The 25,873-nt window shown below is 43.3% G+C and overlaps 1 protein-coding gene across 1 annotated transcript in view; it reads right to left on the bottom strand.

Moving 5' to 3' along the window:
- The window catches only part of LOC115477943 (protein farnesyltransferase subunit beta-like), a 109,276-nt gene that overhangs the window by 31,868 nt on the left and 51,535 nt on the right, over positions 1 to 25,873 (bottom strand). The window contains exons 5-8 of the mRNA XM_030215092.1: positions 25,222 to 25,368; positions 19,936 to 20,019; positions 10,041 to 10,127; positions 5,906 to 6,035 (exon numbers count right to left, since the gene is read on the bottom strand). Of these exons, the coding sequence (XP_030070952.1) occupies positions 5,906 to 6,035; positions 10,041 to 10,127; positions 19,936 to 20,019; positions 25,222 to 25,368 (448 nt within the window). The remainder of the gene's footprint in view (positions 1 to 5,905; positions 6,036 to 10,040; positions 10,128 to 19,935; positions 20,020 to 25,221; positions 25,369 to 25,873) is intronic.

The following is a 25,873-nucleotide window of genomic DNA, read 5'->3' as shown; positions in this document are numbered from 1 at the left end:
CTACTTCCTGGCATAGAACAATGGAACCTGTTCCTCCTTGTTTGTTGATATCTAGGTGGCCATTTTAGAAGCCTTGCTCATCTTCTACACATAGAAATTAGCTACATGTGTAAATGCCAATTTCCGAATGTTTTTCAACATATAGAGGCCCTGAATATACATAGAAGCTAATTTTCGAAAGATAAAACATCTAACAAGTGGCATAAGGCGGCATTTGGATGTTCTTCTCACCAAAATGTCCAAATCAGTATTTTTGAAACCCATTTTCCAGACATTTTTCTACGCAGTTCATCTGCAGTGTTTCCAAATCTCAAGGGGGCATGTTAAGGGTGGAATTTGGGGGTTCCTAAGACCTGGAAGTTTTTATTTGGTATCCATTATGGCTGACAAACATCCAGGACAAAAACTAAGACATTCTGAGTTAGACCTGTTTTAATAACATCTAAGCCACAAAAAGTGCCCTAAATGACAAGATGACCATAGGAGGAATTGAGGAATGACCCCCCTTACTGTCCCCCAGGAATGTCCCTCTCTCACCCTCCAACGATGTAAAAGAAACAGTAAATACCAGCCTCTATGACAGCCTCAGATGTTATACCCTATTGGAGCAGCAAGCAGGTCCCTGGAGTAGCCCAGTGGTCAGTGCAGTACACTGTAGAGAAGGGAACTCTAACTGTTCCACTTGTGGTAGAAAGTGTGAGCCCTCCAATACCCACCAAAAAGGGAGCAACAGTGATATGTTTACCTGGGAGCTTTCATGTGAAGTCCACTGCAGTGCCCCTAGGGTGCCCCACTGCTCTGCTGGGATATCTGTGTGGCCAGTCTGCTAAGAATGCTGGCTCCTCCTACATGCCTTGATTTTGTGCATTTTTCACTTGGACATTTTTTATTTTTAAACGGACAAAAAGATAATTGCATACAGCACAAAACCTTCTAGCAGGCGGCCATTTTCGAGAAAAAAAATTGCCGTTTCAAAAATGGCTATGGGTTCCTTTTACAAAGGCGCACTAGTGTTTTTAGCGAGTGCTAAAAATAAGCTCGCGATAAATGCTAGAGACGCCCATATATTCCTATGGGCACCTCTAACATTTAGTGCGTGCTAAATAAAAAAAAGAAATTATACATGCATCTCAACAAAATTTCCTCCTCAGCTTTTGCTCCACTAATTATTTTCTATTGCGGGTTTTTGGCACACGTCAAACTTGGAATTACCTCACTATAATAAACTTGGGTTCAAAATAATTTATCTTTTTTTTATTTATGCACTTTAAAATGCTATAAATATTATAAAGTATTTTAAATGTGCTCAGACCATACCGTTTACACCCATTATATCCCTAAGAGGAATATGTGGTGGTGTCACAATGGAACCATCATTGCACATGGTTTAACATGGTTTGTTGGATTTGTTCTTCCTGATTTTTTGTAATTTAAACTTGGAATTACCGCCAGGCACACGTATAAGCCTGGGCGGTAATGCCAATTTGACAGATGCACACGCATAGGCCCTTATGCGCCTTTGTAAAAGGGACCCAAAGGAAAGAAAAGAATTAAAATACCATAAAGAAATAAGTGTGACAAGGCGATGACCGTAACTAGAAGGTTGTTAGGCTGTATAGAGAGAGGTGTGACAAGCAGAAGAAAGGGGGTGTTGATGCCCCTGTATAAGTCGTTGGTGAGGCCCCACCTGGAGTATTGTGTTCAGTTTTGGAGGCCGTACCTTGCGAAGGATGTAAAAAGAATTGAAGCGGTGCAAAGAAAAGCTATGAGAATGGTAAGGGATTTGCGTTACAAGACGTATGAGGAGAGACTTGATGACCTGAACATGTATACTCTGGAAGAAAGGAGAAACAGGGGTGATATGATACAGACGTTCAAATATTTGAAAAGTATTAATCCGCAAACGAACCTTTTCCGGAGATGCGAAGGAGGTAGAACGAGAGGACATGAAATGAGATTGAAGGGGGGCAGACTCAAGAAAAATGTCAGGAAGTACTTTTTCACGGAGAGAGTGGTGGATGCTTGGAATGCCCTGCCGCAAGAGATGGTGGAGATGAAAACGGTAACAGAATTCAAAAATGCGTGGGATAAACATAAAGGAATCCTGTTCAGAAGGAATGGATCCTCAGAAGTTTAGCGGAGATTGGGTGGCAGAGCCAGTGGGGGGGGGAGGGGGCTAGTGCTGGGCAGACTTCTACAGTCTGTACCGTGAAAATGGCAAATACTAATCAAGGTCAGGTATACCCAAAAGGTAGCACATATGAGTTTGTCTTGTTGCGCAGACTGGATGAACCGTGCAGGTCTTTCTCTGCCATCATCTACTATGTTACTATGTATACCTATCTATGTGTATATATAAAAATTGAATGGAGCTCCTATACATATAGTTCCTGGAACCCCTAAGAAAATAAATGATTTTTTTTTGTACATGTAGGTTTTTGAAGTGGTTGCATCTACTTTATGCACTGGCAAATACTCATGTTTCAACCAAGTTTTTTTGCAAAACTGGGGAAATTGTGACCATCCCAACCTCGATGACCCAAATTCAGCTTCTCACATGGCATCTCATCTGTTTGAACTGGTTTTAACCTTTCTTGTAGGAGATGCCTGAACATTCAAGATTAGTAGATTGCTCTGAGCTCCAGGTGATTAATATGGAACTGTTCAGCCTGTGACTCAGGTTGCCCAAGTCAGCTGAGAGCCCTGGTGAGCTTCCCAGCGCATGCTGGCCAGGTTTGATTTGGAGATCCATCACCATAGTATAGCTTGAGGTGCAAGAAATCTAATTACTATTTGGGTTTCTGTCAGGTATTTGTGACTTGGATTGGTCACTGTTGAAAACAGGATACTGGGCTAGATGGACCATTGGTCTGAACAAGAGGAACTACTAGAGTGCATACAAGTAAGCTCATATCCACACAGATTACCACCTTTCTTCATTCTTCATCATGATTCTGAAAGCAGTTCAGGTGGCCTTTTTGAGCTTGCAGCAATATCCCAATGCAGTGCTTGCAGTTTCTTTCATTATGATCCGAGTCCAGATAAAATTAACAAATTTATATTCCGCCATATACCTTTTGGTTCAATGCAGATCACACATTAAAGAAGACTGGACATTCCCAGGAATAACAAAATGTAACTTAACAGAGATAGAATATCCCTAAACTACACATTCTATTCAGCATGATTTAACACAAACTTTTAAAATAAATAAGTTTTGATCTGCTTACAGAACAAGTTATAGCAAAATGCAATGCACATTGAAGTTCTGGATCTTTTCCCCACACTGCAGGCAGGACCAAAACTCAATTTTTGGGATTTCCAGAAAAATAATAAACCTACCAAATTAAAAGAAATAAACTTTTCCCCCACCTTTTTAGATGTAAAAAAGACAAAGGAAAATAGAGATGAAGGTAAAAATCTTTAATTCAGGAGATTTGTTTTTGCCTCCATTGGGCAGAGCAGAAAAATAGAAGACCTGAAATGACTAGTGAGACTGCTGTGTGCTAAAAGGACCGCACATGTTCTGAGCTCTGGGGGAGTTGTTACATCCCAATGTCATCAGATAACACCATCCACTTGTGTGCCTGACTGAGTCCTGCTTTCGACAGAAAAAGTTTAGCTCATATTTCCAGTCTCTTTTCAGCAGTTCGGAAATCCCAGTAATAGAAAAACCTGATGGCAGTTGGAACTGCTGAACAGCCCACACAGACTAGATGGCTCCAGGTCAGTGATGGCCAACTTTGGTTCTAAAATAATATTCATGAGATTATTGGCATACAGAGGGTTATTGTTCATTTGCATGCTCTAGTAAACCAGACCTATAAATGCAGCTCCATAGGAGAGAAGTTTGGTATTAGTGAATGAAGAAATACTACACTGGAAAGCATACAATTAACAAAGCCAACCAGCACTATACTATATCTTGTCAATAGGAAAGCCTTGTCCTCATTGATGCTGTCTGCAAAGAGTCAGAAGGAAAACATAAAAGAAAAATTAGATGAGTAACTAAAGTACAAATTTCAAACATAGGCTAGAAAATAAAGTGAAACAAAATCTACTAAGCCAGTGTTTCTCAAACCTGGTCCTGGAGCCAGCTAGTCAGGTTTTCAGTATATCCACAATGAATATTCATGAGATAGATTTCATACAGTGGAGGCAATGCATGCAAATCTCTCTTATGAATATTCATTGTACGTATCCTGAAAACCTAACTGGCTGGGATGCCTCCAGGACCAGGTTTGGAACCACTATACTAAGCAGTTAATTTTATAAAGGTTTTCCCATGTGTAAAGCGTATTTCACATTTGGAAACATGTGTGGATATATACATGTGTACTTTTAAGCAGATCATGCAAAGACATTTCTGGGGGCATACTCTGGCAAGAGATACGGTAGAGGTGCAACGCACATGTATTTTATAAAATATGTGGGTATAGATATAAAATGCATGAACAAACTTACATCTTTTTGTGTGTGTGTGAATTTGCATGCTTTCGGGGTAGGCTCTGGGTGCTTATTTTATAACGGCACATAGGTATCTATTGTCATTTTTAAACTTACAAAAATGCACCCATTTTAAGGTATTCATGTAGATACCTTATAAAAATTAGCTCCTAAAAGTGAAAAGCAAAAATAGAATGGGGTGCGGTGTGGGTTTAAAGACAGCAACTTCAATGTATGTTTAATGTCTGTTTCTGGGTCCAAAGGTGATAGGTAGTTTGTGTTCAGTAGCACTTGCAAAAGTAAAAGTGAAAGTTTGCTTGTGTAAAATAATCAAATTGATATCTAAATAAATATTTTCATAACATAAAAGAGTATTCTTAAAATGCAATAACCCTAAATCAAATTATCAAGAACAGTCCAGACAAATGTCTCATCACAATGTCTGTGCATGTCACCCATAGACTGAGACAATTAAATGTTCTGAGTTAAAGTTTTAATAATTTTAGATCTGGGATATACACAGTTGTATACCTTGGGTACAAGGGGAGTAAGTGTTAGCAATATGTGTTTCTATCTGTGCTAATGCAATCGACGCAGTGTCAACAGAAAGAGGTTTTATAATGCAAGAACCTATTTTGTCTTATATTTGGGGGGGGGGGGGGGGGGGAGAAAAAATGGTTTCTGTTAGCTCATGCATTAATTGTAGTGACAAGCATTTCATGTCTTAAGCCTAATATTCTGTAGTGACTTATTTTAACTTGGCAAAAATCTATGTTAATTTAACTGTACCATAAGATTTATTTTTATTAATTTTCTCCAAAATGCAAAGAAAAAAAAATCATGTGAACCTACCCCTAAGATTAACACATCCCATAAATAGAGAGATTTGCATTATTAAAACAAACAAAAAAAAAGTCAAATAAGTCAATCAGATTAAGCCACTGGTTCTCAACCCAGTCCTTGGAACACACTCAGCCAATCTGGCTTTCAGGCGGGGGGGGGGGGGGGGGGGGGGGGGGGGCGTAACCTGTTCCGGGGCAGAGGGAGCATGGGAAACGAACGACTCTGACCAGCGTGCGGCACCCCCCCAGCGGCGTGCACCCGGGGGTGAGGGGGTTCTTTCGCCGGGGTGGGGGTCGCGCTGCACCCGGGGGGGCGCATCAGCGATCCGCCCTGGGTGTCAGCGCCCCTAGGAATGCCACTGCTTTCAGGATATCCACTCTGACATGCAGGGGATAGATCTGCATACTATGCAGGCAATATAAGCACATCTCTCATGCATATTCAAAGTGGAAAGCCTGAAAAGCCAACTGGCTGGATGCATCCCGAGGACAGGGTTGAGAACTGGATTCTTTTTCTAAACACAAATGCTAACAGGAAAATGAACCAGCTAGAATGGGGAGAAAGAAGTGTAGAGAAAGTTCACATTTACAATAGAAAAGCTCAAGCGTATACTCACTAATAAGCATTTGAGATCTAACAAACGCTCTTTTTTCAGGATTACCAGTGCTGCCAGTCCACAGAAAGTATAACCCCCATGAGCTTCCATCCCAGGAACACCTCCAATACCGCCCTCCCAGTTCTGGCACCTAAATTCAAGAGGAAAGAATGACTAGAACCTCTACTTTCATAAAAACAAGTGCCAGATAGATGCCTGAAATCACATCTAACTAGCAAAACCTTATTTGCAGTTCTGTTAAGGTTTCATTTGTGCTCCTAGGCACCTGCTAACCTCCTGTTGTAAAAGATATCTTAAAATGACTATGAAATTGCTTCAGATCCACTGCAGAACAGCAGAAATCTCGACATTCTCTAGGTCTAATACTTTTTTTAGACTCACTTGTTCTTTTGAGCACTGTACAGGACAATAGCCAAGCAGGACAGCTTAAAAATACAAGCGACTTAAGAACTTGCTTTTTTAATGCACCCTTTCAAACTAGTCCACTGAATTATGGAGAGTAGTATAGATCATAAATAGAAAGGAATACCATCCAGGGAACTAGAAGTTTCTTTGTTGCTCCATATCATTCAAATCATGTTTCTACAATTTTATCAAATCTTGGACATATTCAAAGTGCTACACATTTTTGACTGTCAAGACCAAAATCTTTTCCTATAGAAAATAGGCACATACTAACTACAGACTAATTTTTGGGGGGACCCAGCCATTCCCTTTTTTGCTTTCATTTTTGCATTTGCATAGATACAACAAATTAAAATGAGAAGAGGAAAAATATCCTCCTACCCCTAAAATTCTTAAATGTCTGTATGGGGCAAGATGGCGTCTGGAGCAGACGCTTGAAGCACTGCTCTCTCTAGTGTGTGTGCTTACCAGATGCTACCAACCCTCAGACTGCCCTTGGCAGATATGGGGAAAAGGAAAGGTGCTTAGAAGATTTGCCCTCCTACTTCTAAGGCTCCGAGGCAAATGATACAGTCCTCCCTTGAGGGAGCATTGATGTGATGGGTTGCAACTACACAGCTCACTTCGGGAGGCTTGCCGAATGTCTTGGCAGACCTTAGCGCCAAGCGGGTATCTTTCAGCCCGGATTCAAGGCCATCTCCCTTGCAGCTTGGAAGAGGTTTGTTGGTAGAGGCTGATACAGCATCTCGAGCCCAAGACGTAGGAGACAGCCTCATTAGCGGAGCAAGCCCAGCTGGAGGAAGATCTGTACCGCAAACTCAGAGTGGAGGAGGAAACTTCTGGAGGTAAAAAAATCTTTGCTTGTGGATATTGTTCAGCCAGCCATAGTAACTTTGGACTCCTTGTGGCAAGCTATCAGGGCCATGGACTACAATCTTAAAGTGGCATTTACAGAGTTTAAAACTGATTTTGGGACTATTGTTTCTAAGGTGGAAGATCACAGAGTACTGTTAACTTCTCACCAGGAGCAGCTGGAGAAACAAAGCTGAAAAGATAAAAGAGTTAAAACAGGTAGAATTTACTTTATTGAAAGAAAGATCGGATGTTGGAGAGGATGGAGAACCAATCGAGAACAAACAACCTGAGATTTTTAAATTGTTTCTCTGGTTGAGATGATGCCTAGATACTTCCATGAGATATTATTTATCCCTGATGAGAATATTACACCGCTAGTGAAAGCCCAATATCTGACTCTTGGGGGGGGACCCTGGAAGCTCAATCCTGGTTTGAGCAAAAGAAGACCTATATTGTTGAGCTAGAATTAAAAGCCTTTTGGGAGAGCTCGCTGGAAGTGGTGACATCTAAACAACACTACTTATGATTTTCACTTTGGAACATGATTGAGATTATATATTGAAATTATATTTCTGTCATATAAGTGAACAGTTTTTGGGTTCAAATGTGTGAATGTTTCCTGATTTGTCTTAAACTACACAGAAGCACAGGAAAGTATTCTGTGCTTCTGGCCAAACAGCTTGGCCAGAGAAGAAATTGGCGTTGTAGTAAGCCCTGATGGACACGTCATTCCCCGTGGTTAACAACTATGGACTATTGTAATTTATTTCTGCTCCTTTGATAATTAGCTAATTTTCTAATTTTTTTTTTTTTACTTCTCTTGCTCCTCAACTCTAGTGGACTAAATAATTATATTATTACCTAATCTTATCTTGCAAAGCACTATTCTATAAAGATGCGCACGTAGATCCTTTAGTGCACAACTGAAAAGCGGATGTGGCATAGGAAGGGCATGGGCGGCTCAGATGTTCACTAGAGATGCGCATAGTATTATGGAATCTAGGGAATCTGCACCTAATTTACGCGTCAGGATTTACACCAGCTTTCAACTGGTACAAATGCTCGTGCCTAAAAGTTGGGCCTGGAACTTGGAGGTAAGTGCTATTCTCCCCTGTATCTGGACTGCAGCCACAGCTGAATATCCAGAACAAACGTTGATTGCTGCTGCTATTCAGTCTTTGCTGTTCTAGCTTTATCTGGATAATTGCCCAGTGAACAAACTGAATATTGCTATTAACCACATAACTGACAGCTCTGCCCTGGCACCACCCATGGTGCTAAGGCACTCTGGATAGTACTGCTGAATATTCTCAGATAGGTGCAGCTAAGGGAAATATCTAAATATTACCCTTTAGCAATAAGACATTAAAAAAGAAATTTCATTTATCCAGACCAATGAGGTTAGATTGAGAACAGGAGATGGTACAAGGCTATCTAGCCCATTATATGCTTTGAAGCCAGAAGGTGGAGCTTGCTGGTAGTAGGCAGAGATTGCCACCACACTGGTTCACCCAAAACAATAGCAAATGCTATTGAAAACAATAGTAAAGGATTATTAGAAATAAGGGACTGCCAATGCGTGGTCCACCTGTAAAAAGTCAAAAGCTGTTCCAGTTGGATAGGCAGTGCCTTAAAAGGTAGAGGACAAAAGATTTTTTTAAACTTATTTGATAGCTTTTTAATTTATTTGAAAGCTTTCCATATGTAGATATAAATATCATTATCAAAAAGAAGGGGATTCAAACAACCTATAGTCAATATCAAAAATACAGGTTTGAACCTATTGTGCTGTGAGTTGAATTTGCCGCATTGAGCCTGCCATGAGTGGGAAAGTGCGGGGTACAAATGTAACTAAAAAAAAAAAAATTTCCCACTCTGTCCCACTAATTTCAAACTGAAACTAGTGCAGTACTACTTAGCAAACAGAACCTCAAACTTCCCAGTAGGGAAAGTACCAAAGGCACCAAGAAATCCACTACTCTTCAAGGGGAACAAGGTAATATCATAGGTTCTAGTTAGATATGGAAAAGAGCCTGGATGAGACCCACATTTAACATGCGTGTTTTATAGAACATATACATGTCTGCTGTCCTTTATAGAATAGGCTCCCATCAGATGCCCTCTAGGCGCACTGTTACAGGACTGCCCTCCACATGTGCATAATAAATAACCTAATTAAAATTCCAACTCATTAACTCAGAAATATGAAGGGCGGTGTTGATATGGTTGGGGTATGAATACCTAACATGCAGACATTTTAGACAGTAGAATTATTTACCTTTTTTTAGGAGCAAAACAAAATCACTTGGATAAATTTTAGAAATAGAGAAAGGTTGATATTCGAACAATTTCTGGTTAACTAGGAAGTTAACCAGATAAACTGTGTTGTTGTTTTTTTTTTACATAGCAAGAGTCCTAGGATATTGTTAACAGTAAAGTTGTCTGATTAAAATATAAACCAGTTGAATTTAGGAGGGCCAGGGAATATACCTAAAAGTTAACTGGATAGTGCTGATATTCAGTACCATCTGGATAACCTTACTCTGCAATATTTGGTTAAAGTTACTGGATAACTTATCCAGTTATTTTTGACCAGATATTCAGTCAAGTATGTAAGTCTGTGCCACCATATACGATCCTGCTGAATACTGCTTGTAAGTCTCATGGCAATGGTTTGAGTAAGATATCATATCTAGATCCCAGACACCCATACTCTGATCCTGGAACAAGTGGAATTAAGTTTAGAAGAAACAATGAGCTCCTTCCGCCTTTTCCTAATACACCCAATTACAGTACTCCTTATGGAAGGAAGGCAGGAGCATGCAAATATTTAGAATTCATGGCTACAACAAATAAAACTTGATAGTTGTCCTACCTTACTATCCATTCAGCAGTGCCGGAAAAAAGTGTAGGTGTAATGATGTTGGTTAATGAAGCCACTGATGCAGCACAATATGCACTTCTAAAAAGCACACAAACAAAAAAGGTATAAGCCATATTTCATGCAATGAACGATGCTCATCAATGTTCTATTCATACCAAAGCTTCTATGAGTTTCAGAAATAAGATGGCAAATGTGGTCTAAATCAGCAAGGCATTCTATTTATATTCTTACAAAAGTTAGGGCTATTAATTCTTGAACTTTAACAAAATCAAAATGACGAGAGAGGGAGAGAGAGAGAGAAAGAAAGAGAGAGTGAGAGAGAGAACAAAGTGTGTACTTATGGTCCTTGGCATTATTATTCCTTTCTCCTTGTAGTATGCACTTCCTGTCTAAGCAAAAGTACTGATTATTATGGGGCTGGGGAGGGCACAGTACAAGTAGCAACAAATTATGAATACAAACTCTTCTCATTTTGGTCCCAATCACTGGTGCTATATATTAGAGAGTTGCACGGGGACAGAAATCTTACCTATCCCCGCCCGTCCCCGCGGGAATCTTACCCGTCCCCACAAGAATTTAACCCATCCCCACCCGTCCCCGCAAGAATTTAACCCATCCCCACTCATCACTGTAAGAATTTAATGGTACATAAAAGAAAATTCCAGTCAGCTCCCTCAGTCTCTCTCTGGATTTGAGCTACAGCACTATAGGCAAGGAAGGAATGGAAGCTGAAACTTGGAACACTCTGGTGTGCACATGTAAGATTTGTCTCTGATTTTCTGGCACTGTGTGCTGAGAGGTCACCACATGCACGCGCCAGTAGATCAGCTGACATCTGATGCTCATGCCTGTGTCAGAGCTGAGGTCTGCTCATCAGCCCGGGAGCAAAGAGGATTAATTGTAACATAGTAAGTGACAGCAAATAAAGATTTAATTCATGATTAAATCAATGAGTGTGATATTATATACTTGATTATGGTCTTTCTTTTGTGTTTCTGAAACATAGACCATAGAAGTCTATCTGGCCCTATCCTTATGTTTCAACTGCTGGAGTTGTCGTTGAAGCCCACTCCAGTCTATGCGTCTTCTCATTTGTGGGACACAGATCGTAAAAATCTGTCCAGAACTGTCCTTATGTTCCAGCCACTGAAGTTGCTGTCTAAGCCCTTTCCAGCCCATCCTAAACCAGACTTCCATATATTAGACACAGACCATACAAGTCTGCCCGGTATTGGCCCTAGTTAATCACAGCCAGAGTCGCCATCTAAGCATTACTTCACACATCCACAAACTTCCATTTTCTAATTAGAGATCCTCTGTGTTCATCCCATGCCTTTTTGAATTCCATCATCATTTGTGTCTCTACCACCTCCTTAATGGAAAACTTTCCACATTTGTGCTGTTAAAGCAAGGAGGAAGAAGAGGAAGAGGAGGAGGAGACAGCACTCAAAGAACTTGGTGCTCGGTAGATGAGATGCTGGTGCAGGAGTAGCTTACACTTCCACGGGAACCCCACAGAGCTGCTTCCATCCCTGCGGGAACCCCACAGGAACTGCTTCCGTCCCCGTGGGAATCCCGCAGAACTGCTTCCGTCCCAGCGGGAACCCCGCAGGAACTCCGCAGAACTGCTTCCATTCCTGCGGGAATCCTGCGGGTTCCGCAGGATTCCCACAAACCCCGTTCCCGTGCAGCTCTCTACTATATATGCTCCAAGGGCATATTCTGGATCAGTGATGGGCTAAAAGCTGCTTATGAGCTTGGATACTACAGTGGGTTACAAGAGGTAGAGAGGTATTTCTGAGCACATGAAATACAAGGTCAGAATTCAATCTGGTTGACTCCTCTTTGTCCCACCGCTGTGGTAAATCTCTCCACAAATATTATGAAAATGAATAGCCTAAAAGAGAGGAAGGAAGGATCTTAATTCATAAAGATGGAACAATTTTCTATTAGGTATAATGGGACAAACGTTTCCTCATCTTGAGCCAATCCGGTTAGATATATGGTCTCCAAATTCTTCAGGCTGGTTTCTTTCACCTGGCTGATACAGCCTTGAGGGTAGAGTTCCCACTGAAAAACCTCCAGAACTAGTCTTACTGGTTCCTTTATAGGCAAAGGCTTTGTAAAGGTTGTGAAAAATGTTCTGACAAAATCTTCTCTGTCTTCTGTAGGCAAAATATGAGGCAATGAGCCTTCTGAGAACAGCCCAGAAAAGGAGTCACCTGCCTTAAGAATATAAGCATTGCCATACTGGGACAGACCGAAGGTCCATCAAGCCCAATATCCTGTTTCCAACTGTGGCCAATCCAGGTTACAAGTACCTGGCAAGATCCCAGAACAGCAAAACAGATTTTATGCTGCTTATACTAGAAATAGTATAATTGTTATGTATCCTTTGTCTCTGGTAAATATGTATCCAAACTAACTCATCCAAAACCAGGAAAACATAAGCCTACCATTCGAAATGGACTTAGAATCAATTTTTTGTTAAAGAGCACCCTCAGATATTCCCAATCTAGTTAGCACACAGTATCTCTCTGTAGCTTAGTGGTATAGCACTTCATTCATCGGGTTGCTCTACTCTTTTTGTTTTTTTTTTTTATAGAAACATTATGGAATGGGAGCTGGAGAGCCCTGAGGAAGGCAGCACCTGAAGTGACGTCACAGTGGGAGGTTTCGGCATGTAGCCATTGATCGGGCGCCTTTAAAAGCCTTGCAAGTGGTAATTCTCAAAGGACTACAGCTAGTATTGGAAACAGACAGAAGCAGAAGGCCGCCTTAACCCTAGTCCTGAAGAAAGAAGAGTGAAACCCGCGGTGTCGGGCATGTTCAGGGGAAGGCGAAGGAAGGAGATATATATAGTGTCAACTAAGCAGCCATTATAAGAAGCTCCAGATGCATGACTCAGATAAGTTATTGCTTTTGCTTAAATAGTAGCTGCCTTACATTATTATATATGTTGAAACAATAGTATCTAGTAGTGAGGCAGTGAACACGTATTTTGGACTGGTGGGGTATAAGAATTCTTTAAAAGAAAAAAAAATATATAAAAATATTGGCACCAGTCTGATAGCACTTTAATTGGGACATAATGTTTCTATAAAAAAAAAAAAAAAAAAAAAAAGAGTAGAGCAACCTTATTCACTAGTAATTTATAGTCTGTAGCAATTGCCTTATAATTTGGCACAATACATTGCTGATAACCAAAGAAGGAAGAACTCCTGATAATTTTTCAACTGCTGCTTTGATAGCGACTTTTGGGGATATTGTGATAGAGACTTGGTTCTGAAAGTTTTTTTCTCTCATAGATGTGAATTATTTTATAATGTGAAAATATGGATTTTTCCTGATGTTGTGAAGAAACACAAACCCATGGAAGGCAGTTCTTGCTCCTTAGACCTAGGACCCTTCAAATTGGAGCTCTTTATTTAACATTTCCTTATAAAATGTTAAATATGGGAGTTTGAGTCTTCACAACTAACTTTCTGTCTTCTAAAGACCCTCAATTACATCTGTCACAGGCCAATATGCCATAGCCCTCTCTACATCCTTACACAGAGACTTGAAAGTTAAATGACTGGGAGATCAGCTACTAAGCTGCAATTTTTTTCTTTCATCTTTGATTCCCAACAGATCGCTCTGTTTCTCCAACTTGTGGCCTTTAAGAGAGATGTTTGTTTCCTTCATTTTGATTGTCTTGTTGTCTTCATTATATATTACTTAAATGTACTTTCTTCTTCTTTATAAGCATTTGCGTGGATGTATTAAAAGTTGCATAAATAAATAGTTTTAAAAACTTTTCCCCGATACCACAGTAGAACCTAGTATTTTTGTGTTTAAGTGTTATTGAAGGGCAATTCCCAAAAGTTACATTCCAATTTTCCAGAGCTCTCTGCAACACTGTTGATGTCGCACATTTTTGTGGGTGATTCATCTTGCTCATTGAAGAATAATTTCACCTTTTATTGGTTATGTTACTGGTATATTATTGCCCATTTTATTGTATATCAAAAAATGTCTTACTCTGAAAATTGCATGGAATGGCAATTTTTAGTTATAACAATGAAAATGGGCAAAAAATGATTATTTAATTTTAGTGAGTGAACATTATTATTTAGGGGCCCTTTTACCAAGCTATGGTAAACGTTGGCCTTAGCGTGCCCTTATATGGGCATTTCCCACACGCTAAGGCCATTTTTACTACAACTGGAAAATGGCCTATTTTCTATATTCAATTAATGGCCATTTAAAAAACCCCACACTATTCTATAGGTGACAAGGGCTTCCGCGGTAATCCTGTGCTAATCAGTTAGTGCGTAGTAAATGTGGACACACTGATTAGCACTGGATCACTCTCCACCCACCAGACATGTTCCTCCATGAAAATTTAAAATAGTATCTCCAATTGGGAACTTACCGCAGTACACCTGAGCGTGTCCTGCAGTACGCCCTTTTAAGCTGCAATAAAGTGAATGATACATACCTGTAGCAGGTGTTCTCCGAGGACAGCAGGCTGATTGTTCTCACGACTGGGTGACGTCCGCGGCAGCCCCCACCAACCGGAAGAAGCTTCGCGGGCGGTCCTCACGCAGGGCACGCCCACCGCGCATGCGCGGCCGTCTTCCCGCCCGTGCGCGACCGTTCCCGCCAGTTGAATGACAAGCAAAAAGATGAAAACGCAACTCCAAAGGGGAGGAGGGAGGGTAGGTGAGAACAATCAGCCTGCTGTCCTCGGAGAACACCTGCTACAGGTATGTATCATTCACTTTCTCCGAGGACAAGCAGGCTGCTTGTTCTCACGACTGGGGTATCCCTAGCTCTCAGGCTCACTCAAAACAAGAACCCAGGTCAATTGAACCTCGCAACGGCGAGGATACAACAGAAAATTGACCTACGAAGAACAACTAACTGAGAGTGCAGCCTGACCAGAATAAATTCGGGTCCTGGAGGGTGGAGTTGGATTTACACCCCAAACAGATTCTGCAGCACCGACTGCCCGAACCGACTGACGCGTCGGGTATCCTGCTGGAGGCAGTAATGTGATGTGAATGTGTGGACAGATGACCACGTCGCAGCCTTGCAAATCTCTTCAATAGTGGCTGACTTCAAGTGGGCCACTGACGCTGCCATGGCTCTAACACTATGAGCCGTGACATGACCCTCAAGAGCCAGCCCAGCCTGGGCGTAAGTGAAGGAAATGCAATCTGCTAGCCAATTGGAGATGGTGCGTTTCCCGACAGCGACCCCTAGCCTGTTAGGGTTGAAAGAAACAAACAATTGGGCGGACTGTCTGTGGGGCTGTGTCCGCTCCAAGTAGAAGGCCAATGCTCTCTTGCAGTCCAATGTGTGCAACTGACGTTCAGCAGGGGGGGTATGCGGCCTGGGAAAGAATGTTGGCAAGACAATTGACTGGTTAAGATGGAACTCCGACACCACCTTCGGCAGGAACTTTGGGTGGGTGCGGAGCACTACTCTGTTGTGATGAAATTTGGTATATGGAGCATGAGCTACCAGGGCTTGAAGCTCACTGACCCTACGAGCTGAAGTAACTGCCACCAAGAAAATGACCTTCCAGGTCAAGTACTTCAGATGGCAGGTATTCAGTGGCTCAAAAGGAGGTTTCATCAGCTGGGTGAGGACGACGTTGAGATCCCATGACACTGTAGGAGGCTTGATAGGGGGCTTTGACAAAAGCAAGCCTCTCATGAATCGAACGACTAAAGGCTCTCCAGAGATGGCTTTACCTTCCACACGATAATGGTAAGCACTAATCGCACTAAGGTGATTCCTTACTGAGTTGGTCTTGAGGCCAGACTGATAAGTGCAGAAGGTATTCAAGCAGGTTCTGTGCAGGGCAAGAACGAGGTTCTAGGGCCTTGCTCTCACACCAAACGACAAACCTCCTCCACTTGAAAAAGTAACTCTTTTAGTGGAATCCTTCCTAGAGGCAAGCAAGACGCGGGAGACACCCTCAGACAGACCCAACGCAGTGAAGTCTACGCCCTCAACATCCAGGCCGTGAGAGCCAGGGACTGAAGGTTGGGGTGCAGCAACGCTCCGTCGTTCTGTGAAATGAGAGTCGGAAAACACTCCAATCTCCACGGTTCTTCTGAGGACAACTCCAGAAGAAGAGGGAACCAGATCTGATGGGGCCAAAAGGGCGCTATCAGAATCATGGTGCCGTGGTCTTGCTTGAGCTTCAGTAAGGTCTTCCCCACCAAAGGTATGGGAGGATAAGCGTACAGGAGGCCGGTCCCCCAATGGAGGAGAAAGGCATCCGACGCTAGCCTGCCGTGTGCCTGAAGTCTGGAACAGAACAGAGGCAGCTTGTGGTTGGTCTGAGAGGCGAAAAGGTCCACCGAGGGGGTGCCCCACTCTCGAAAGATCTTGCGTACCACTCTGGAATGAAGCGACCACTCGTGCGGTTGCATGACTCTGCTCAGTCTGTCGGCCAGACTGTTGTTTACGCCTGCCAGGTATGTGGCTTGGAGAAGCATGCCGAACCGGCAGGCCCAACTCCACATCCCGACGGCTTCCTGACACAGGGGGCGAGATCCGGTGCCCCCCTGCTTGTTGGTGTAATACATTGCAACCTGATTGTCTGTCCGAATTTGGATAATTTGGCAGGACAGCCGATCTCTGAAAGCCTTCAGTGCGTTCCAGATCGCTCGGAGCTCCAGGAGGTTGATCTGCAGATCCTTTTCCTGGAGGGACCACAGACCCTGGGTGTGAAGCCCATCGACATGAGCGCCCCACCCCAGGCGAGATGCATCCGTCGTCAGCACTTTCGTGGGCTGCGGAATTTGGAATGGACGTCCCAGGGTCAAATTGGTCCGGATGGTCCACCAGAGCAGTGAAGTGCGGCAGCTGGTGGAGAGGCGGATGACATCTTCTAGATTCCCGGTGGCCTGAAACCACTGGGAAGCTAGGGTCCATTGAGCAGATCTCATGTGAAGACGAGCCATGGGAGTCACATGAACTGTGGAGGCCATATGACCCAGAAGTCTCAACATCTGCCGAGCTGTGACCTGCTGAGACGCTCTGGTCTGCGAAGCCAGGGACAGGAGGTTGTTGGCCCTCGCTTCGGGAAGGAAGGCCCGAGCCGTCTGGGTATTCAGCAGAGCTCCTATGAATTCCAGAGACTGTGTTGGCTGGAGATGGGACTTTGGGTAATTTATCACAAACCCCAGCAGCTCCAGAAGTTGAATAGTGCACTGCATAGACCGGAGGGCTCCTGCCTCCGAGGTGCTCTTGACCAGCCAATCGTCGAGATATGGGAACACGTGCACTCCCAGCTTGCGTAGGTACGCCGCTACCACCACGAGACACTTTGTAAACACTCGTGGGGCAGAGGCGAGCCCAAAGGGCAGCACACAATACTGAAAGTGCTGTGCACCCAGGCGGAATCTGAGATACTGTCTGTGAGCTGGCAGTATCGGGATGTGAGTGTATGCGTCCTTTAAATCCAGGGAACATAGCCAATCGTTTTTCTGAATCATTGGCAGTAGGGTGCCCAAGGAAAGCATCCTGAACTTTTCTTTGACCAGGAATTTGTTCAGGCCTCTCAGGTCTAGGATGGGACGCATCCCCCCTGTTTTCTTTTCCACAAGGAAGTACCTGGAATAGAATCCCTGCCCTTCTTGCCCGGGTGGTACGGGCTCGACCGCATTGGCGCTGAGAAGGGCGGAGAGTTCCTCTGCAAGTACCTGCTTGTGATGGGAGCTGAAGGATTGAGCTCCCGGAGGACAATTTGGTGGCGGGGAGGCCAAATTCAGGGCGAATCCGCACCGCACTATTTGGAGAACCCACTGGTCGGAGGTTATGAGAGGCCACCTTTGGTGAAAAAATTTTAACCTCCCTCCAACCGGCAGATCGTCCGGTACGGACACTTTGAGGGCGGCTATGTTCCCGTGGATCCAGTCAAAAGCCCGTCCCCGGCTTTTGCTGTGGAGGCGCAGGGGGCTGCTTAGGCGCACGCTGTTGACGAGAACGAGCGCGCTGGGGCTGTCCCTGTGCCTGACGAGGCCTTCGGGCCAGCTGGGTGTACCTACGCTTTGCAAAAGAATAGGGCACAGCCTGCCAGGCCCGGGAAAAACGTCCACCTGCTGAGGTGGATGCTGAAGGCGCCCGGTGGGAGAGCTTGTCGAGGGCGGTTTCCCGCTGATGCAGTTGGTCCACCAGCTGCTCAACCTTCTCACCAAAAATATGGGGACTCCACCTGCGTGGCGGTCGAGACGTGTCGACGGCCTCGGCACCGGGCTAGAGCTCGCCGGCGCCACAGTCAACGGCGCCGAGGGCGCAAGCACCCCCGGCGCCGGCACAGCCTGGCGCATCAGCCCTTCCAGGATCCCCGGAAGGATGGCTCGGAGGCACTCGTCCAGGTCCGCTGCCGGGAAAGACGGGGGGGCTGGTAGAGGTGTCGGTGCCGGAAGCTGCTCGGGTCCAGGAGACTGCACCGAAGTGCTGGGACCCTGACGCGTCGGTACCTCCACAACCGAAGGGGATCTCTCCTCCCGACGAGGATGCTTCGGCGTCGACTCCTCAGCGGTACCGAGCACCGAAGGCGACCGATGACGGTGCTTTTTGGATTTCTTGCGGTGCCCATCATTGGTGCCAGGTGGAATAGAGGAGGAGGAGGTCGATCCCCCTCGGTCCCGAGGAACCGGGTCAGACAGGGTTCGGTCCCGAGGGCCATGGGCCGAGGGAGTGACCGGGGCCGATTGCCCACGCAGCTTCTCACCCCTACCCTCACCGGAGGACCGGCGGGCCGACGGGACCTGTGCTCCTGGGGTCGATGCCATCGGTGCCAATTTCTCGGGCCTCGATACCGGTACCGAAGAACCGGCCGTCGATACCGATGCCATCGAGGTCGACGTCGAGGGGCCGGCGCAAGTTCCAAAAAGACGGTCCCGAAGAACTTGCCTCGCAACTTGAGTCCGTTTCCGGAGACCAAGACACAGCGAACACAACTTGATATTGTGCTCCGGCCCGAGGCACTGGAGGCACCAAGCGTGGGTGTCGGTCTGCGAGATAGGCCGGCCGCACCGACCACACTTCTTAAATCCACTCGGGACCTTCGAGGACATCGACGGAAAAATCGCGTCGGCGAAGTTAAAGTCGTCGATGGTGGCGGTAAATCACACCTCGAAAAATAATCGACCGCGCGGCCACAAGGCCGCAACGCGATGCCCCCGCTAGAAACGAGGGAAAAATAAAGCACGTGCTCTCTTTTTTTTTTTTTTTTGAAGAAAAGAAAACTGGAGCGCGCGGCAACAGAAACAAAATAAACGAAAAATAAACAAATTTGCGACGAACGCGATCGGTTTTCCGGGGCTGACGAAGAGAGAGCGGCAACAGCACGACTCTCTCCAGGCGCGGAAAAGAAAGGACTGGCGGGAACGGTCGCGCACGGGCGGGAAGACGGCCGCGCATGCGCGGTGGGCGTGCCCTGCGTGCGGACCGCCCGCGAAGCTTCTTCCGGTTGGTGGGAGCTGCCGCGGACGTCACCCAGTCGTGAGAACAAGCAGCCTGCTTGTCCTCGGAGAAACATACACTAGCCCTTACCAAAGCTTAGTAAAAGGACCCCTTGGTATCATCTATGTATTCTGTTGTCTGAACCTCCTAGATGCCAGGTGTCTATTTTATAAACATTTCTTGCAAATATCAACCCTAAGGCTGGAATTCTGCATCTGGACTGATGAGTTACCTTGTCACCTCTTCCGAGAACAAGTTTCTTAAACTCATATAAAGCTATAGTCTTTACTGGGAAAGAATTGTGAACTGGCACGGCACAGTTCAAAGACAAAAACCTTACAATGGAAGGCAATGTAAACATATGAACTGTATTTTGCGTTTATATAAACAAAATCCACAAATGAGAACAAACCTGACATCCACTTCACCACCCCGATGCATGATAAAGGAGCCATCTGGTTGCTTAAGAGCATATAGAAATTCCAAAAGCTTTTCCCTGAAATACAATAAAAAAAGAAAGATTTTTGTCAACAAACCTGTGGTACAAAGCCAAGAAAGTTATTTTTGCTTCTGCAGCAGTTTTGTCAAAGCAGGATCAGAAAGTGCTTTTCAAAGAGTGGTTAAATGCCACCCACTTTAGTGTGAAATACAGTAGTAATTATTCATGGAACTGCATGCTGTACATCAGTAGGGAATGGAAAAGTGCAATTTGACATCCAAGTCAGCAACTACATTCCATGTGAAATGTGCCATGGCATATTTTGTTGCATTCAACAATTTTTGCCTCCATTCTCGCAGGATTGCCTGGGCAAGGGATAGAAGACTATTCAAGCCTAATCCCTTTAGTGTCTTTTTTTGTACCATCAGGAAGCAGTTGCTGGCCTTGCTCTGTCCAAGGGCCAGACTGCATCTGTACCAATGTCCAAGCCCTACCAACCCTAGCCAGAACATTTGAACATACCAGCCCATCATATTCTTTTAATCTTTATGGGATACGCAGTTCTGTATTTAATATTTAAAGAATAACACTTACAATGTAGGAACAGTTCCACAGTAGTATACCATAAACCAGTGGTTCTCATCAGTTTGTCTGGACTCTGGTGTGTCATCAAGAAATGAAAGACGTGTTACCAAAAATTTGACAGACAGCAAGCCCATGCTATCTTTAATACCATGTCTGCCTATAGGCTGGGGAGAGTGGAGAACCACTTGAAACCCCTATTTCTGATCCCTATTTCTGCTTCTCCATCACCCTCAAATGTAGTGCTGGCAACCCCAACTGGAAATGCTGTAGTTCTGCTGTCTTCCACCTTAGATTAACTGCCCCTCCCACAACTGAAAGCATCTTATCTGCATTCTTATCTGTGCTGTTACCATAAATCACTGTAGCCACCAACTTGAGTTACACATGCTGCATTCTGCAACCTCCACTGCCAGTCTGGTCCAGTAATGTAGGTTAACATTTAACTGAGAGAGAGAAGGAGCCTGGAGAGCATGAGAGATGAACCTGGTGTAATGGTGGTGTTATAGAAGGGAACCCTATGTATTCCAGCTGCTTCCCCCCACCCCAAAAATGGTTTTCAGGATCAAGATTCAGTGGGGACTTTGAGATGGTAGGGGGTGGGAGTAAGAGCAGGGATATGCTAAATGGGATGAGGAATTTAAGACAGGGAATAGAAAAAGTGGGGTGGAGAGGAGAAATAGTGTGAAACTGAAGGGTTTGGAGGTACTGGAGTAAAGGCTGAGAGAATTTTTATTTTTTTTATTTGTTGCATTTGTATCCCACATTTTCCCACCTTTTTACAGGCTCAATGTGGCTTATATATTGCCATTAACAGCGTTAGCCGATTCCGGACTGAACAAATACATGGTACAAATGATTACAAGGTGACGTTGTGGTAGATAAGGTACATGTAAGGTAGGTGTAGTTGGGGGAACATAGAGGGGGGGGGGGAGGAAGAGTCAGGTAATGTTCTTTACGTTCTTTGATTTGTGTCGCGGGTGTCCATGTATTTTTATGTTGGGTCGGTGGGGTATGCTCTTTTGAACAGGACCGTTTTTAGTGATTTCCGGAAATTAAGGTGGTCTGGCATAGTTTTTACTATTTTTGGCAGCGAATTCCATAGTTGTTAAGGGACAGGTTTGTGAAGGTGTGAGAGAAAATGGAAAATGGAGGGGCTAGGAAGGAGATTAACCGGGGTATGGAAATTAAGCAGAGAGTATGACAGGGGTAAAGGGCTGCACTGAGACTTAATAAGTGACAGGGAAAGAGATGGGGCTGTACGGTAAAAGAGGTAGAGGAAGACAAACGAGAGCTGAGAATCAGAGACACTGTTCCCTCTAAGCTGATTGGGAATCCTCCACCTACAGTCCTGCCAGTGGGGGGGTGCTGTTTCATTATCACATTTTCAATAGTTAGGAATAGGCAAGCTCTGCAGGACTCCAGGGAACCTGTCTGCCCTAAGCAACTGAAAACACAATATTGAAGCACCCCCCCCCCCCCCCCACTGGCAGAAATGCAGTTGGAGGACTCCTGCTCAGCTTAAAAGGAACAGTGATCAGAGATGAGTATACAGGGTTGGAAGTGGGGTTCTAAGGAATGAATGAATGAAAGAAAGAAAGAAAGAAAGAAAGAGAGGGAGCAGAAGATTAGGGAAAAAGTGAGAGAAAGGAGGTAACTGGTTAAGTGGGGAGGAGGGAGAATGGAAGTTGGAAAGCTAGTAGGTAAGTAGGAGATGAAAAAAAGGGAGAATGAAGACTGAAAGAGCAAGAAAGAGAGGTGAAATCTTAACTATGAGTGGATAGAGAGCCATAGAAAAGAGAAATGGAGAAGAGATGAAAGAGAAAGATCAAAGTCAGAGTTAAATGTAGGGATCAAAGAGAGAAAACAGAAGAAATGGGAAATGAAAAGGAGTCTTTGAAATAGAAAGGCACCAACCTAGTTAGAAAAATAAACAACTGCCCATACAGCAATGGTGAACAAAAAGTGTTTTGTTTTGTTTTTTGGTTGTTACTAAGATGACAACAGAATTTGAATATATTTTTGCATGATGGGCAATTAAGGGGAAACATCCTATAACAATTTATAGAGTAAATTGTTTGACATATGTGTTACAACAGAAGAAAAATTGAGAACCACTGCCACAGAGGTGTAGGTCAGACATGAATATCCTACTGTAGAAGCTGAACCCATAAATTTCTGGCTCAGAGTCTGAAAAATGACAACAGACAAGATGTATCAAGGCTTACCTTAATCTCCAAATAAGCATGGGAGAATATGGATTTTAAAAAGACAACATTTGTACTTCAGAACAGGGTCAATTAAACCAAAACCAGTGTTGCTAGTGCAATTTAATCCCTTGCAGTAACACTGTACCTGACTATGCCCTTATTTGGTTTTCTATGGATTGCTGTCATTTCTTTTTGTCTGGCAAACTAAACCCTTGAATGGGCTGTATCGGCATTAGCGAGCAGCTTAGTAAACGGGAGGGGGGGGGGTAAATATGGTGTTCCCGTTACCTTTTAAAATACACGTGGGCTCGTTTGGTAAAAGCCTGAAGGATTTGGGTGTGGCTTTTTATTCTTATGCTGATTTTATTATTGGTTCCCGATTTGGATGATGTTGCTCTAACTTTTCTGAAAATCCAAGATTTATTAGGATTGTTGAGAGTTGGAATTCTTCTCTCTTCTTAAAACTGAACAGTGCAAAGAAAGGTTTAGCAACCCGACTCCTGAGAGTCTCTCTACCTTCTGGTCTTTCTCTTCCAATAGAGTTGACATCCAGAATATTAGATGCCATCTTGGATTCTTCCCTATCTTTAAATTATCAGATAAATATGATTATAAAACAAAAAAAGGATTTTAAAAAATACATCAGTTGCGATCAATTAGATTTTTCTTCCATTAAGAAACATTTTATATCTTAGTTCAAGTTTCCATTCTTCCCCACACAGATTATTTTAACGCTATTTATTCAGGTGTCTTTGGGACTTTAATAGTTTAATTTTTTAAAAAGTACGTCAAAATACTGATGCTAAAACTTATGTTAAAATTACATAAATACAAAATTTGTGACCCTTCTTCTGAGACAATTACACTGGCTTCTGGTTCAGGCTTGTATTGGATTTAAATTGGATCATCTTATTTACAGGAGCTTTAGGAGAATTGCACCTGAATATTTGGTTGTTTATATTTCCCTGTGACAAATTGAGACATTTGCTCTAAAAATACACTATTACTTCACTTTCAATCAGTGGCTGGTTTATGTTATACAAATATTATGAACAAATTTTAAATTTTAGGCTGCTTGTATCTGGAATTATTTAGCAAAGCTGTAACACAAGGCTCTTTTTTATTTTTACTACTCCCCTAACAAGGCTCATATATGGTTTTAACCTCCACCTTAACCATATATCATATAGAAATCATTCATTTGTTTTTTTATGTTTTTTATCGCCTCAGCAGTGCACACGACCAACTTCACTCTTTTATTGGACATTCAACAGCACCCAAATCCTCACTGGCGATAATATTTTATTAAACTGTTTTTTCATTTACTTATTTAACTGTTCATTTTACTTTTTAATCTCTAAGTTACTTATAAGCAATACTTAACTTGCACTGAACGATCAGACCAGGGGTTCAACAATGCCATTCAACAATGCCATTGAACCAGGGCATTGTTGAACCCCTGGTCTGACCATTCAGTGCAAGTTAAGTATTGCTTATAAGTAACTTAGAGATTAAAAAGTAAAATGAACAGTTAAATAAGTAAATGAAAAAACAGTTTAATAAAATATTATCGCCAGTGAGGATTTGGGTGCTGTTGAATGTCCAATAAAAGAGTGAAGTTGGTCGTGTGCACTGCTGAGGCGATAAAAACATAAAAACAAATGAATGATTTCTATATGATATATGGTTAAGGTGGAGGTTAAAACCATATATGAGCCTTGTTAGGGGAGTAGTTACAGTTGAAGGGCTCTTAAAGAGAGAGTTAGTAGTGCCAAGTACGTGCGGTGTCTTTTTTTATTTTGTCATTTAAAAATGTATCATAATGATAAAAATTTAGATTTCTAAATTACGCTTTATTTATGCCTTGTATTTCCCCAGATATTCCTGGTTTCTTTATTTTGTAATCCGTTTTGAACTCTTTTGGGGATTTTACGGATTATAAATCAGTTAGAGATTAATTCAGATTGTAGAAATGACTCCTGCCGGTTCTCAGCACTGAACTTGTAAAATGGTTTTCCTTCCAGTTGTTTGACAAGAGACAACTGTCTTTTAAAAGCGTTGACTCTAATTAGCATGCATCTTGTGTTCTGGTATTATTGAGTCGAGCTAAAACAAACCCCAACTGTTACTCCGAATGTTTTTGCAGGACATTACTAATCAGACTATTGTATTGAGAGCAGCTCAGTAATTCTTGGCTCTTTTACTGCATTTTATGAATGCTCTCAAAATTTACGTTTATTTTATAAAATTAGCATAATTATTCTAATGTTATAAAATGTTCCCAGCCAACAAAGCACCATGGATGCTATGCAATTATTCATCCACCAGTGAATTATGATTTTGAAAGCAAACTTCAATTATGTAAAATTTCTCAGGATTTTCTTTCCAAATATCATTCAACCACCAACAACTCTAACATACAGGGGAAAAAACCCTCTTGTTTGCATTGTCCTTACACATAAATTACCTGTTGATGACATTAAAAGCTTCTTCTGTGCCTAGGGAGCAGAGAGCATTGACAGCTGCGTAAGTAGGTGCCAGATGAGGATGTTGCCCAGGTCCTCCTCCAAAACCACCGCCAGGGCCCTGACAGCGGGCCAAAAACTGACATACACTGGCCAGAAAGAGAAGGAGATGGCATATCAAGACATTTCATGTGGAAAGCACAGTTTGGCATTCCTAAGAAACTTCACGGGATCTTTCTGAAGGGCTACTAACAAAAGCGGGTGAGAAGAAAAGCACAGAATACTGGAGACATACTGTGGACATAGGCAGTGCTACGGGGTAAGTTCCACACCAAACCGAATCAGTGCTACATCTCCCCCCCCCCCCCCCCCCAGCACCTCTCTTTTCTCTCTTCCCCTCCCCCCCCCTCACGCTGTTGCCAGCTCGGGGAGAGAGGAATCAGGATGGTCAGCCTCGGCCTCCCCCAACAGAGACATCTCACCAAGAGCGACCCTGCACTCAATCACAAGAATGGATGAAACAGTAGTAGTGAATCTTTCCTCTTACCAATTGTCATTAAAAGAATATGAAGTTCTCTTGAGAGGACTATCTTTTGTTCCAACACAGGTTCATTTCTCTTTAGAAAGATTTATAAGACTTTTGCAAATCAAATT

Source organism: Microcaecilia unicolor, chromosome 9 (assembly GCF_901765095.1).
Source record: "Microcaecilia unicolor chromosome 9, aMicUni1.1, whole genome shotgun sequence".
NCBI lineage: Eukaryota > Metazoa > Chordata > Amphibia > Gymnophiona > Siphonopidae > Microcaecilia > Microcaecilia unicolor.
Note: the sequence above shows the minus strand (reverse complement) of the source record. Positions and strands in the feature narration are given on the sequence as shown.